The sequence below is a fragment of the Nerophis ophidion genome, linkage group LG03 (assembly GCF_033978795.1).
Source record: "Nerophis ophidion isolate RoL-2023_Sa linkage group LG03, RoL_Noph_v1.0, whole genome shotgun sequence".
In the NCBI taxonomy this organism is placed as follows: Eukaryota; Metazoa; Chordata; class Actinopteri; order Syngnathiformes; family Syngnathidae; genus Nerophis; species Nerophis ophidion.
Genome location: NC_084613.1, coordinates 24,394,303 through 24,410,230, shown reverse-complemented (window position 1 = coordinate 24,410,230; position 15,928 = coordinate 24,394,303). Strand labels below are relative to the sequence as shown.

General features: G+C 39.6%; 1 protein-coding gene and 1 long non-coding RNA gene across 5 annotated transcripts in view; both read right to left on the bottom strand.

Annotated features, from left to right (window-relative positions):
- Positions 1 to 1,546: 1,546 nt before the first annotated feature.
- On the bottom strand, positions 1,547 to 5,689 carry LOC133549340 (uncharacterized). The gene is made up of 2 exons (XR_009806065.1): positions 3,737 to 5,689; positions 1,547 to 1,706 (listed from the first exon to the last, which is right to left on the bottom strand). It is a non-coding gene; the product is annotated as an uncharacterized LOC133549340 (long non-coding RNA).
- Positions 5,690 to 6,191: 502 nt separating this feature from the next.
- LOC133549339 (EGF-like repeat and discoidin I-like domain-containing protein 3) overlaps positions 6,192 to 15,928 on the bottom strand; it is a 46,555-nt gene continuing 36,818 nt past the window's right edge. For 2 of the 4 annotated variants that reach the window (XM_061894640.1, XM_061894642.1), the window contains 3 exons: positions 10,977 to 11,179; positions 10,751 to 10,906; positions 6,192 to 6,690 (listed from right to left, as the gene is read on the bottom strand). In XM_061894640.1, the coding sequence (XP_061750624.1) occupies positions 6,547 to 6,690; positions 10,751 to 10,906; positions 10,977 to 11,179 (503 nt within the window). In that variant the 3' untranslated portion in view covers positions 6,192 to 6,546. The remainder of the gene's footprint in view (positions 6,691 to 10,750; positions 10,907 to 10,976; positions 11,180 to 15,928) is intronic. The other 2 variants (XM_061894641.1, XM_061894644.1) reach the window with 1 other exon arrangement.

The following is a 15,928-nucleotide window of genomic DNA, read 5'->3' as shown; positions in this document are numbered from 1 at the left end:
GCTTTATAATAACAATGTTATTACAAAGAATAAGAGACCTATTATACTCTAGAAATGTTGGTCTTACTTAAAAATGCACATGTTTAGTTGTGTTCAGTGTTAAAAAAAATATATGGCTCTTACGAAAATATATTTTAAAATATTTGGCTTTTTGGCTCTCTCAGCCAAAAAGGTTCCCGACCCCTGCTGTATATACACATTCAGACACACCATGTGTATCTATACATGTATACACACACACATACATGCATGCATATATACACATGCACATTCACACTTGCATACATATACACACATTTACACACATATACTGTATTTGCAAGTAATTATCCATCCATCCATCCATTTTTCTACCACTTGTCCCTTATGGAGTTGCAGGGGGTGCTTGAGTCTATCCCAGCTGCATTCGGGCGGAAGGTGGTCTACACCCTGGACAAGTCGCCACCTCATTGCAGGGCCAACACAGATAGACAACATTCACACACTAGGGCCCTCTTTTTTTTAGTGTTGCCAATCAACCGATCCCCAGGTGCATGTTTTTGGAGGTGGGAGGAAGTCGGAGTACCTGGAAGGAACCCACGCAGTCACGGGGAGAACATGCAAACTCCACACAAAAAGATCCCAAGCCCAGGATCGAACCCAGGACCTTCATATTGCCAACACAAAATTGCATGTGCATGGAAAACAGCTCCGAAAAGGGAGTCGGTTCTCATCATTCATTTAAAAGAGCCGTTCAGAAGACTCTATTGGTTCGCGAACGTCACATCTATATTTATTGTGTTAAGTATCCAGTAGAGGGCGGTATGACGCCTTTCACGTCACGCGTCTCACTTATCGGTATCATGCTTCAAACCCCACTTCGAAAAACATTGCGCTACAAAACATGCTCACTGTCATCAATAATCCTGACTTCCTCACTTTGATAAAAAAAAAAAAAAATGTTTTTTTTTTTTTTCATATTTGTTTTGTAGGTTAAAGTGTTAATATATTGTGCTCCAGAGTTAATGTTGCTGATCAATTTAAATCATTATTTGAGTTCATTGAATGTTTTTTTTTTTCAGTATCAGTATCAAATGGTTTAAATAAATTTATACTGTACTTTAAAAAACTTAATTTTAGGTGAAATTGATGGACTTGCAATATTTTGTTACGGACTAAAACATTTTGTCTATAGAGTTGTTTGTTGTAAGTTGATCCATATTCCTTTCCTTTTTTCAATGTTAATAAGGATACAATTTTATGCAGAGGTGCACTTATAACAATTTTATAGAAAAATGATTCGATTTCTAGTCGAAATCGAGAAGGAAAGATATACAGTAGACCGACAAAGTCTGTACACAGGTGCTTTTCCGGGTCCTTACATTTTCTGTATGCGGTGTGGGAGCGTGGGATTGACGTTCTAAAGTCACACGGGTCCTTAACAGTTAATCTGCCCTGCAGGAGGCTGCTGGGTAATAAATAGTCAATAAAAAGGTGGGCTGGGGTTAAAAAGCAGACGATCAAAGAGCCACCCCCCACGTGAGGTTGAACCCAAACTACACAAAAGGACCTTTTACAGATTTATTCGTCAATTGTATTCCGTTGTACAACAGGAGCTGATTACAAAAACAAGGCAAATACAGAAGTTATGTTCACCGTTTGTTGGCAACAGCAGAAGAGGCACCGCTTGTTTGTTTGTTCTCCTCCACCAACCAGGATGTAGTCTGCTAACAAGTACAAGATAACTGAATTTATATCATAATTCAAACATGAATGTATTTACATAAGGGATGTAACAATTGGTATTATTCGTAACCGCGTTAACATTTCTGATGGTTAGTATTACCGTATCATGGTTAGTATTTAAATTATCGAAAAACTGTGCTTAATAGCCACACTTTTCATAACCCAGGGACCCACATGCTAACATGAATACAAGACACATTAACGTACAAAACCCTGTTTCCATATGAGTTGGGAAATTGTGTTGAATTTAAATATAAACTGAATACAATGATTTGCAAATCCTTTTCAACCCATATTCAGTTGAATGCACTACAAAGACAAGAAATTTGATGTTCAAACTCAAACTTTTTTTTTTGCAAATAATAATTAAATTAAAATTTCATAGCTGCAACATGTGCCAAATTAGTTGGAAAGGACATGTTCACCACTGTGTTACATCACCTTTTCTTTTAACAACACTCAATAAAAACTGAGGAAACTAATTGTTGAAGCTTTGAAAGTGGAATTCTTTCCCATTCTTGTTTTATGTAGAGCTTCAGTCGTTCAACAGTCCGGGGTCTCCGCTATCGTACTTTACGCTTCATAATGCACCACACATTTTCGAAGGGAGGACATGTCTGGACTGCAGGCGGGCCAGGAAAGTACCTGCACTCTTTTACTACAAAGCCACGCTGTTGTAACACGTGGCTTGGCATTGTTTTTGCCGAAGTAAGCAGGAGCGTCCATGATAACATTGCTTGGATGACAACATATGTTACTCCAAAACCTGTATGGACCATTCAGCATTAATGGTGTCTTCACAGATGTGGTAAGTTACCCATGCCTTGGGCACTAATACACCCCCATTCCATCACAGATGCTGGCTTTCGAACTTTGCGCCTATAACAATCAAATGGTTATTTTCCGGTTTGTTCTGGAGGACACCACGTCCTCTGTTTCCAAATATAATTAGAAATGTGGACTCGACAGATCACAGAACACTTTACCACTTTGCATCAGTCCATTTTAGATGAGCTCGGGCCAGCGAAGCCAGCGATGTTCCTTTTTGTTGTTGATAAATGGGTTTGGCTTAGTAGAATTTTAACTTGCACTTACAGACGTAACAACCAACTGTAGTTACTGACAGTGGTTTCATGAAGTGTTCCTGAGCCCATGTGGTGATATCCTTTACACACTGATGTTGGTTTTTGATGCAGTACCGACTGAGGGATCAAAAGTCCGTAATATCATCGCTTACTTGCAGTGATTTCTCCAGCTTCTCGGAACCTTTTGATGATTTTACGGACCGTGGATGGTAAAATCCCTAAATTCCTTGCAATAACTCGTCAGAAATGTTGTTCTATAACTGTTCGACAATTTACTTACAAAGTGGTGACTCTCGCCCCATCCTTGTTTGTGAATTACTTAGCATTTCATGGAAGCTGTTTTTATACCCAATCATTGCACCCACCTGTTCCCAATTAGCCTGCACACCTGTGGGATGTTCCAAATAAGTGGTTTGATGAGCATTCCTCAACTTTATCAGTATTTATTGCCACCTTTCCCCAACTTCTTTGTCACGTGTGCTGGCATCAAATTCTAAAGTTAATGATTATTTGCACAAAAAAAAAAAGTTTATCAGTTTGAACATCAAATATCTTGTCTTTGTAGCATATTCAACTGAATATGGGTTGAAAATGATTTGCAAATCATTGTATTCCATTTATATTTACATCTAACACAATTTCCCAACTCATATGGAAACGGGGGTTTGTATATCCCAGTTAAAAAAATCAAGAACGTGTATATATAAACACATCGCCTGTGTAATTGTGCACACTGAACATACAGGCTGTGCTCTCCGAGAAAGAGTGATTGATGTGATGTTTGTGAACGAATCAAGTCTTCTGAACGGCTCTTTTAAGTGAATGATGAGTACCGATTTGCAGTTGTGAGAGAGTTTCCATGCACATGCAGGTACGGCGTCCGTGATATGAATTTTTCCCCATTGTCACATCCCTAATTTACATACTTAGCAATGTGTGAGCTTCACGTCCTAATGAGGCTGAGAAGATACCTTCAGGACTGTGCGATGATGGAAAGGCAAATTTGGCCCCAGGGGGAGGTGTGGGGCGGGGGATGCGGGTGTTGGTTAAACACTAAGCAGCCAAAACGGCTCTCAGTGCTTTGTGGCCTTTTTGATCTTGCATCTTTTCAAATGAAAACAGCTCAGTTTGGCCTGAGAAATAAACAACATAAAAAGAGCCCCTCGGAAACACATTTTAAACATTTATTTTCATTTAATTGTTTTGAACGATACAAAGAATTTGCCTCAAAACACATGACTGAGATCCAGTCCAAATGATCCTTATAGCAGGAAAGAGGACCAAGATAGACATCAATACCAAGTTGAAAGAAGAAGAGGGGGAAAAAAGATATTTACATGATGTATTTATATTTATGATATACGTGGACGCACCTGCCGCGTCGTTCAGTGTTTGACATTGACGACAGTCCCCCTTCATGCATTTTTTACGCCATCTGGTCTGCGCGCGGAATTAATTCGCATCGTTATCCAAAGCAAACGCGGCATAATATTGCACAACCCCATAATTCATAATTCATGGTGCGGAAAAGGCGAGGTGACGGAGGAAGGTGCGGCGGGGAGAAGGGGGGTTTGGTTCAGGATTTTATCAGCTTTCCTAGTTATTCTCAGCAGGGAGTCTGCTCGCTCGCCAGTGGAGGACAGCGTGAATAATTATCTTAATCTAAACTCTTTCTTTACCTCCATGTTGTTCCCGTATGTGTAACGGAGGCCCGCGAGTGCGGCTGGGCCATGTGTTCCTCAGTAAACTTCACTCCTGACAACTTCAAGAGCAGTGCTGGCTATAGAATTGATAGTCCGGGCTTTTAGCTCGGTAGTCAGAACGCTCTACTCTCATACCCGCGACTTGGGGTTCAAAGAGTAGGGAGATACACGACGCACGCGAGAGAGTGAGTGCATCACTACTACGTACGCACGACACCGCAAACATAAAAAATGGCAACAAAGTGGTGAGGAATTATTCACATGAAATGTTTCAGCTGCTAGAATACTTTTGTCAGTAACTGCTTTTGAACGCCGTCCCTCTAAACAGATTAGACGAATCAACTCACAGCAGTGATAATGTCAGTCAGCACCTAAACTAACAGCAGCACCAATCAACTCAAGCATAAGACAGTCTTTTTTTGGTAGCGTCAGCTAAATAATTTATCCATACATACATATTTTTTTACAACAACAAATTGTTTTACAATATATATATATATATATATATATATATATATATATATATACATTCACACAGTGGGGCAAAAAAGTATTTAGTCAGCCACCGATTGTGCAAGTTCTCCCACTTAAAATGATGACAGAGGTCTGTAATTTTCATCATAGGTACACTTCAACTGTGAGAGACCAAATGTGAAAAAAGAATCCAGGAATTCACATTGTAGGAATTTTAAATAATTTATTTGTAAATTATGGTGGAAAATAAATATGTGGTCAACCATTCAAAGCTCTCACTGATGGAAAGAGGTTTTGGCTCAAAATCTCACGATACATGGCCCCATTCATTCTTTCCTTAACACGGATCAATCGTCCTGTCCCCTTAGCAGAAAAACAGCCCCAAAGCATGATGTTTCCACCCACATGCTTCACAGTAGGTGTGGTGTTCTTGGGATGCAACTCAGTGTTCTTCTTCCTCCAAACACGACGAGTTGAGTGTATACCAAAAAGTTCTATTTTGGTTTCATCTGACCACATGACATTCTCCCAATCCTTTGCTGTATCATCCATGTATCCATTTTGGTATAAACTCAACTCGTCGTGTTTGGAGGAGGAAGAAGAATACTGAGTTGCATCCCAAGAACACCATACCTACTGTGAAGCATGGGGGTGGAAACATCATGCTTTGGGGCTGTTTTTCTGCTAAGGGGACAGGACGATTGATCCGTGTTAAAGAAAGAATGAATGGAGCCATGATTCGTAAGATTTTGAGCCAAAATCTCCTTCCATCAGTGAGAGCTTTGAATGGTTGACCAAATACTTATTTTCCACCATAATTTACAAATAAATTCTTTAAAATTCCTACAATGTGAATTCCTGGATTCTTTTTTCACATTCTGTCTCTCACAGTTGAAGTGTACCTGTGATGAAAATTACAGACCTCTGTCATCATTTTAAGTGGGAGAACTTGCACACGGTGGCTGACTAAATACTTTTTTGCCCCACTGTGTGTGTGTGTATGTATATATATATATATATATATATATATATATATATATATATATATATATATATTTTAAACAACACATTTTTTTTTTAATATTTTTAATATATATATATATTTTTTATATTTAAATGTTTTACAGTAATTCTGAAAACCTCACATAAGTTTGGCCCCCGCTTTGACAGCTTGATAAACTACCCCCATAGACTAACAATCTGCAAGCGCCAAAAAAAAGTTTATGATGCGGGCAAATATCCATCCAAAAAAAAGCGTAGAATAAGAGAGTAAAAACTTGTATATACATCACCAGCTGGGGGTCTCTAAGTCCAGGCAGCTACTATTGGGTGGTCTCATGATGAAGTGGTTAATAATCAGCTGGATGAAACAGCAGACATGTGGGCTTTGTGTTGAACCTCCCTCCTCCCTCCGATTGACGGTGTTTGCTGCCCTCTAGGGCTGAGAGCCAGGCAGTGCAGGAGGAGGTGGTTGGGAAGAAGAAGTGGAGGAACTTGGTGTAGTTTGATGGAGGTAGAGCAGAGAATGAAGAGGAGGCGGGAGGAGGCGAACATGTCCGCTACTCGTCACAGCCCAGGAGCTCCATCCGCAGGGTGATGCGCTCGTGCCACTCCCACGGCAGGATGCGCACGTATCGGGCGTAAAACGGCGGCTCAAAGAGGTTCTTCTTATGCACGTTGTTGTCGCTGTTGCCGGAGAAGATCTAGACAAGGTAAAAGGTACAAAATATTTTAAGCATACGCTTTCTCAAGTGATGCTTCCTCCGAACCCTCTGAAAAAAATAACCCAAATTTGGTGGGCTTGGAGGACATTATTTATTTTTTATATCCTGTACGGCTCCTTCACGGGGCGCACACAGTCCACCCTAAGAACGTCTTCTCCGCTTTCAGATCAACATTTGCAAAAAACGGTGGGGACGTATCATTATTCATTAGTTTCAGTTCTATGTAATACTGTCTTTCTCTTCGAGTGTTGTTTCAATAGTTGACAAATGTCATGGCTGCTCACCGAGTCGATTCTTTAGAAAACACAGCGTGGAGCGTTTTGTCAGAGAATTACAGGTAACACTCTGAAACTAGACGACGAGCTACAAATGGCGTACTGACTACAATGGAGGTGTCCACAAAGTAGGGCTAGACGTTTATGGCAAAAATCATTATCACAATTATTTCAAGTTGTATTGAAATCATGATTAAAAACCTATTGATTAATTTGAAAACAGTATTTATTAGGGGTGTGGGAAAAAAATCGATTCGAATACGAATCGAATCGTTTACGTTGTGCGATTCAGAATCGATTCTCATTTTTAAAGAAATCGATTTTTTTTTTTTTTTTTTTTTTTTATCAATCCAACAAACCACTACACAGCAATACCATAACAATGCAATCCAATTCCAAAACCAAACCTGACCCAGCAACACTCAGAACTGCAATAAACAGAGCAATTGAGAGGAGACAAACACGACACAGAACAAACCAAAAGTAATGAAACAAAAATGAATATTATCAACAACAGTATCAATATTAATTATAATTTCAGCATAGCAGTGATTAAAAATCCCTCAATGACATTATCATTAGACATTTATAAAAATGATAAAAAAAAGAACAAAAGTGTCACAGTGGCTTACACTTGCATCGCATCTCATAAGCTTGACAACACACTGTGTCCAATGTTTTCACAAAGATAAAATAAGTCATATTTTTGGTTCGTTTAATAGTTAAAACAAATTTACATTATTGCAATCAGTTGAAAGAACATTGTCCTTTACAATTATAAAAGCTTTTTTTTTTTAAATCTACTACTCTGCTAGCATGTCAGCAGACTGGGGTAGATCCTGCTGAAATCCTATGTATTGAATGAATACAGAATTGCTTTGAATCGGAAAAATATCGTTTTTGAATCGAGAATTGAATCGAATCGAAAAAAATCGATATATTATCGAATCGTGACCCCAAGAATCGATATTGAATCGAATCGTGGGACTCCCAAAAATTCACAGCCCTAGTATTTATTGTACCACCAAATATCTACGTTGAATATAATTTAAAAGAACAAAAAGTAACAAATCCATCCATCCATCAGTTTTCTACCGCCTGTCCCTTTCAGAATGTGGGGGACGCTGCAGCCTCTTAAACAAGTAAAACAAATTATAATAGTAACAACGAATAATTTAAAACAATAGCAACATGAAAAAAAAAAAAAAATCTAAATAATTTTTTTTAATTGCGTTTTTTAGGTTTCACACCTATTTTACCCCCATATAGTGTGAGCTTTTTGTATGAGAGTTTGTTAAAAAAAATTTGAAAATCTTCACATTTATTGGTACAATACATCTGTGGACAATTTTGACCAGTATTTTAGGTCAAACCACGATTTTGTAAATCCATCAATGAGTGCTTTAAATACTGTACATTGTATGTGAGGTACTTTTTGTGACCTTTATTTTGTCAGTACAGTCGGACCAGATGTTACGCACAGCACTGTTATTGTGAAGGGGTAAGCGTGCTGTTCTGAGTTCGAAGACCGCAGACGACGAAGATGTTTAAAAATAATAAAATGAGCAGCTCTCAAGTTGGGACTGCTGTTTTGTTTGTGCATTGATCTTATATCCATGATGTTGTTAAAAACAACTCAACTTTTGCTAGCATTAGCTTTGTAGTTTAGTCGCTGTTTCAAGTAGCCGTCTTCACATTGTTTGGTTCTGGACAGGGTGGTTGAGTGTTTCGGGACTGAATGAGCAGTACCAGACACATTATTTTGTCAAACAAATGTTCCTTGTCCTCACAACGATAGCATTTCACTCACCTTTATGTGAATTTCCCTAGTATTCTGCATTTAAATCAGATTCCATTTTATTGGTCAATTCTGTGACTGTTGAGGTTACTCTAAAACGGATGTCTCACTTTTTTTGTTGCATTTAAGGATTATTAATTAAGCATACTAGCGCTGTGTCAACAAAAAGTAAAAAAAAAGTGAACATCTAGTACAGTGGTTCTCAACCTTTTTTCAGTGATGTATACCCTGTGAACAATGTTTTAATTCAAGTACCCCCTAATCAGAGCAAAGCATTTTTGGTTGAAAAAAGAGATAAAGAAGTAAAATACAGCACTATGCCATCAATTTCTGATTATTAAATTGTATAACAGTGGAAAATATTGCTCATTTGTAGTGGTTTTCTTTAACTTTTTGGCAAAAAAGATATCAAAAATAACTAAAAACTTGTTGAAAAATAAACAAGTGATTCAGTTATAAGTTTTTCCACATAGAAGTAATCAACTTAAAGTGCCCTCTTCGGGGATTGTAATTGAGATCCATCTAGATCAGGGGTCGGCAACCCGCGGCTCTGGAGCCGCATGCGGCTCTTTAGCGCCGCCCTAGTGGCTCTCTGGAGCTTTTTCAAAAATATATGAAATGCGGAAATGTGGGCAAAAAATATATTTTTTGTTTTAATTTGGTTTCTTTAGGAGGACAAACATGACACAAACCTCCCTAATTGCTATAAAGCACCCTGTTTATATTAAACATGCTTCACTGATTCGAGTATTTGGCGAGCGCCATTTTGTCCAACTAATTTTGGCGGTCCTTGAACTCATCCTAGTTTGTTTACATGCATAAATTTCTCCGACGAGATTTATGCCACTTCTTTTTCTGTCTGATTTTGTCCACCAAACTTATAACGTTGTGCATAATTGCACAAAGGTTTGTTTTATTGATGTTATTGACTTGTGTGGAGTACTAATCAGACAAATTTGGTCACTGCATGACTGCAAGCTAGTCGATGCTAATATGCTATTTAGACTAGCTATATGTACATATTGCATTACTATGCCTCATTTATAGCTATATTTGAGCTCATTTAGTTTCCTTTAAGTCCTCATAATTCAATTTATATCTCATGACACACTATCTGTATGTAATATGGCTTTTAATTATTTGCGGCTCCAGACAGATTTGTTTTTTTATTTTTGGTCCAATATGGCTCTTTCAACATTTTGGGTTGCCGACCACTGATCTAGATTCATGAACTTAATTTTAAACATTTCTTCACAAAAAAAGAAATCTTTAACATCAATATTTATGGAACATGTCCACAAAAAATCTAAATGTCAATATTGAATATTGGATTGTTGCATTTCTTTTCACAGTTTATGAACTTACATTCATATTGTGTTGGAGTATTAGTCAATAAATATATTTATAAAGGATTTTTGAATTGTTGCTATTTTTAGAATATTTTTTAAAAATCTCACATAACCCCTTGGAATACCTTCAAATACCCCCAAGGGTACACGTACACCCATTTGAGAACCACTGATCTAGTAGACGTGGTCTTTTTCTCACTCATACGCTCACTTGTCTGTTTGACCGTTACATGCTCAGGAATTTGTACTCATCATTTTTTCCAATTATTTTGACCACGAGAAGCCAAAATCGAGATTTCAATTAATTTCCCTCCTTTTGGGCAAAATTTGTAGTTCAAAAAACAGGGAAAGTTCACTGCCCAAAGAAAGGACTGTCGGTCCTATGCTGAAACATTAAAGGTAATTGGCACTTCCTTTCAATGTACATGTTTTATGAATTTTAACACAACCACAAAAACACGTAGGCAATCCTGATAAAGTTGATGATACTACAGCATACTTTGTGTTAAGGAGCAAAAACTCATATCTAAAATAACAGTTGAGAACCCTAAAACACCCTTCCAAAGAGTAACGCAGTAAACTGTAGTGGGCCGGACTGTAGGTAGAAAAAAACTGACCTTGTCCGTGTTTTCCGTCTCGTCCTTCAGTACTGTCCAGGACTGTCCGTCATTGCTGTGAGCCACTTTGAACGCTGAGACAAACTGGACGTTGCCGAAGTCTTTGGCTCCCTGCGTGATGATTCCGGTGATCTTCTTGGGAGACTCCAGGTCCACCTTAGCACACAAAGTCTTCCCTTTAAAAGCCCAGCAGCCTCAGCAGGAAGGCCACAGTCTCTCCTCCTACCTGCAGCCACTCTGATTTGTTGCTGCCGGCGGCGGTCCAGGCGTTGGTCTTGCCCTGCTTGTCCAGCCGGGCGTAGTGGGGGTGCCAGGTGAACGCGTCAATGTTCCACGTGCGGAATGTGCTAGAAGCCTTGATCTGGTGGTCGGACACCAGCCGGGACTTCATGCCCATTGGCTCCGAGCAACCTGAAGCGTTTGAGTACACTGTGAACGTGAAAGCAGGCAAAAGAGGAGACGGAGAAGAGGAAAGATGGAGAGAGAGAAAAAAAACAGGATGATAGACAGGGGAAGAACTAGAAGCGGCACAGGCCAGCCAGTAATGTGAAGCAGCAGAAATGATGATGATGATGAGAGGAGCAGATGTGAAGCTTTCAACATGCTTGGCAATTCATCAAAAAAAATATTGTAGCAGGCAGTTTAATGCTATAGCAGTTCTAAAAAAGATGCATTAAAAGGTCCCATATTATAATAATTGTTCATCAATCTTCAATAAGTGTCTTACAATAGTTTTTGTTGTCCAAAATATAGCAATGCTGCTAGAATTTGGACAGTTTAAAAGCACTTTTAGTAAGAATATGGTATATTCAATTGAATAGACTGCAAAGACAAGATACTTAAGGTTCAAACTGGTAAACTTTGTTATTTTTTGAAAATGTTAGCTCATTTGGAATTTGATGCCTGCAACATGTTTCAAAAACGCTGGCACAATTGGCAAAAAAGACTGAGAAAGTTGAGGAATGCTCAAACACTTATTTGGAACATCCCACAGGTGAACAGGCTAATTGAGAATAGGTGGGTGCCATGATTGGGTATATTGTATTTCCTTGAATTGCCGCAGGGCATATAGTATGCGCCTGCCTTGAATTACTGCCGGGTCAAACTCGCTTCGCAAAATAATTAGCTCATGCTTAGTATTACCGCCGGGTCAAACTCGTGATGTCACGAGTGACACTTCACCTGTCATCATTTTCAAAATGGAGGAGGCTGATTTCAATAATTTGAAATCGCATAAAGGGAAGAAGATTAAGAGCTATTCAGTAGGATTTAAGGTCCAAGCTATGCTAAAAAGAACAGTAAGCAGCTATGTTTTATCAATATACCTGTGGAGCCGACGGTTCGACAGACAGGCGGGGCACGCTGGAGCCCGGCCCAAGATGGCGGCAAGGAGACGCCGAGCGAGCGAAGAGGAGGAGCGGAAGAGCGACCTGGACTGAGGTTTTATTGAAAAATAAACAAAGTCAAACTACTCAAGCCATGTCCTTCTTTGGTGGTCCTGGGAACCCGCAAGACGACGGCTTGAGACCGTCACAATACCGTAGCTGCGTCTGTCAAATATGAGTCATTAAATGACTCCCGCCTCCTGGTGGTAGAGGGCGCTAGTGATCCTTCTTGCGACTATTCGGCTGCAGAAGAAGTGAAATGAGTGACGTGAATTGTGCTGGCACGGATATGACGCGGCGGATGTACGACGGACCTTTTGGGATGTAACACCTATGCTGGCTATGTAGACAACCGGGCTGAAATAAAGCATGTTCCAGTCCTAAACACCCAGTGTATTATTTTTTGCAATAACACTTCATGTTGGCAGTAGTGGGATAAAGAGATCACCCACGGAGCAGAACGGGAGGGGGAGTTTTCCGAGGAAAATTCTGTCGTCGCCCGCACTCGAGGAGCCGAGCTAACTGATAGCAGCGGTCTGATAGCAGTTTTCTAAACTGGACTTTCAATCAAAGCAGGAGGTAATAAAGGAAGATCTCCATCGGGACAGAGAGACTTTTAAAACTGAAGAAAAAAATGGAAGACTTCTATAAACAAGTTATCGATTCTTTTGATCAGAAGGAGCTGGCATGGATTTAATTTATAAGTAAAAGGTAAGACCATAATAAAGTTTTTTTTTTTAATGTGAGTTTCATGATGTTATCCTTACATCACAATCACATTTTTACTGCATGCCTTTGGTAAGTGCCGGAGTGAGAAGAGGTTTTAAAAGAATTAGCGCATGCTTACTTTTACCGCATGCCTTTGGTAAGCGCAGGAGTGAGAAGAGGTTTCAAATTAATTAGCGCCCCGGCGGCAATTCAAGGAAATACGGTAAAAGCTGCTTCAATGAAATGCACCGTCATTCACAAACAAGGATGGGGCGAGGGTCACCACTTCATGAACAAATGCGTGAGCAAATTGTCGAACAGATTAAGAACAACATTTCTCAACGAGCTATTGCAAGGATTTTAGGGATTTTACCATCTACAGTCCGTAATATCATCAAAAGGTTCAGAGAACCCAGAGAAATCACTGCACAAAAGGGGCAAAGCCGAAAACCAACGTTGAATGCCTGTGACCTTCAATCTCTCAGGCGTTACTGCCTCAAAAAACGAAATCAGTGTGTGAAGAACACCACCAAATGGGCTCAGGAACCTTTCAGAAAACCACTGTCAGAAACTACAGTTTGTCACTGTACAAGTTGAAACTCTACTACGCAAAGCGAAAGCCACTTATCAACAACACCTAGAAACGCCACCGGCTTTGCTGGGCGTGAGCTCATCTAAAATGAACTAATACAAAGTGTAAAAGTGTTCTGTGGTCTGACAAGTCCACATTTCAAATTGTTTTTGGAAACTGTGGACCTTGTGTCCTCTGGATCAAAGAGAAGATAACCATCCAGACTGTTATAGGCGCAAAGTTCAAAAGCCAGCGTCTGTGATGGTACGGGGGTGTATTAGTGGCCAAGGCGTGGGTAACTTACACATCTGTGAAGGCACCATTAATGCTGAAAGGTACAAACCACGTTTCCATATGAGTTGGGAAATTGTGCTAGATGTAAATATAAACGGAATACAATGATTTGCAAATCCTTTTCAACCCATATTCAATTGAATGCACTACAAAGACAAGATATTTAATGTTCAAACTCATAAACTTGATTTTTTTTGCAAATAGTAATTAATTTAGAATTTCATGGCTGCAACACGTGCCAAAGTAGCTTCATAATGCGCCACACATTTTCGATGGGGGACAGGCCTGGACTGCAGGCGGGCCAGGAATGTAGCCGCACTCTTTTAATACAAAGCCGCGCTGTTGTAACACGTGGCTTGGCATTGTCTTGCTGAAATAAGCAGGGGCGTCCATGATAACGTTTCTTGGATGACAACATATGTTGCTCCAAAACCTGTGTGGACTATTCAGCATTAATGGTGCCTTCACAGATGTGTAAGTTACCCATGCCTTGGGCACTAATAAATAAATAAATAAATGGGTTGTACTTGTATAGCGCTTTTCTACCTTCAAGGTACTCAAAGCGCTTTGACACTACTTCCACATTTTACCCATTCACACACACATTCACACACTGATGGAGGGAGCTGCCATGCAAGGCGCCAACCAGCACCCATCAGGAGCAAGGGTGAAGTGTCTTGCTCAGGACACAACGGACGTGACGAGGTTGGTACAAGGTGGGGTTTGAACCAGGGACACTCGGGTTGCGCATGGCCACTCTCCCACTGCGCCACGCCGTCCCTAATACACCCCCATACCATCACAGATGCTGGCTTTTGAACTTTGCGCCGATAACAATCTGGATGGTTAATTTCCTCTTTGTTGCGGAGGACACCACATCCACAGTTTCCAAATATAATTTGAAATGTGCACTCGTCAGACCACTGAACACTTTTCCACTTTTCATCAGTCCATCATAGATGATCTTGGGCCCAGCGAAGCCGGCGGTGAGGCTGGGTAGTGCTGATAAATGGGTTTGCTTTGCATAGTAGAGTTTTAACTTGCACTTACAGATGTAGCGACCAACTGTAGTTACTGACAGTGGTTTTATGAAGTGTTCCTAAGCCCATGTGGTGATATTCTTTACACACTGATGTCAATTTTTGATGCTGTACCACCTGAGGGATCAAAGGTTCGTAATATCCTCACTTACATGCAGTGATTTCTCCAGATTCTCTGAACCTTTTGATGATTTTACGGACCGTAGATGGTAAAAACCCTAAATTCCTTGCAATAGCTCGTTGAGAAATGTTGTTCTAAAGCTGTTTGACAATTTGTTTACAAAGTGGTGACCCTCACCCCATCCTTGTTTGTGAATTAATTAGCATTTCATGGAAGCTGCTTTTATAGCCAATCATGGCACCCACCTGTTCCCAATTAGCCTGCACACCTGTGGGATGTTCCATATAAGTGTTTGACGAGCATTCCTCAACTTTATCAGTATTTATTGCCACCTTTCCCAACTTCTTTGTCACGTGTTGCTGGCATCAACTTCTAAAGTTAATGATTATTTGCAAACAAAAAAATGTTTATCAGTTTAAACATCAAATATGTTTTCTTTGTAGCATATTTAACTGAATATGGGTTGAAAATGATTTGCAAATCATTGTATTCCGTTTATATTTACATCTAACACAATTTCCCAACTCAAATGGAAACGGGATTTGTAGTATATAAAAGCAAAAGCGCAGATTCTAACTATTGAAATGCTTTGTATAGTTCAGACTTAGTCAGTTGAAAAACATCACTGCACATCATAATGGTAACTACAATTTCGATCTTAAAGATCTAAAAAAAATTATTTGGGAATGTACAGAGGGCCAGATTGAAACACTTAAGGGGCCGCCGGGCTTGAATTTGCCCAGGTCTGGTCTAGAAGGAAGGAGGTTGTGAAATATTTTTTTCACTGCGTTTGTTGCTCATAAGCGAGCATAAAAAGTTGCAAAACAGTTGCAATTGCCAAATTCCTGAAGACAATACATGTGAATGCTGAGAGAAACTATTAACCGCTGAATGATGAATCATAACGATCATCAGTCAAATGATCAAAGCAAACCCCAGATATTACCCCTACATCGCTTTTTTCAAAGACTGTATGTAGCGCTAGTGCGAGAGTTTCTTAACTATTGCAAAACAATAAAAAGATTGCGTTTGTTCTGAAATGAACTTGCGCACTGCTAC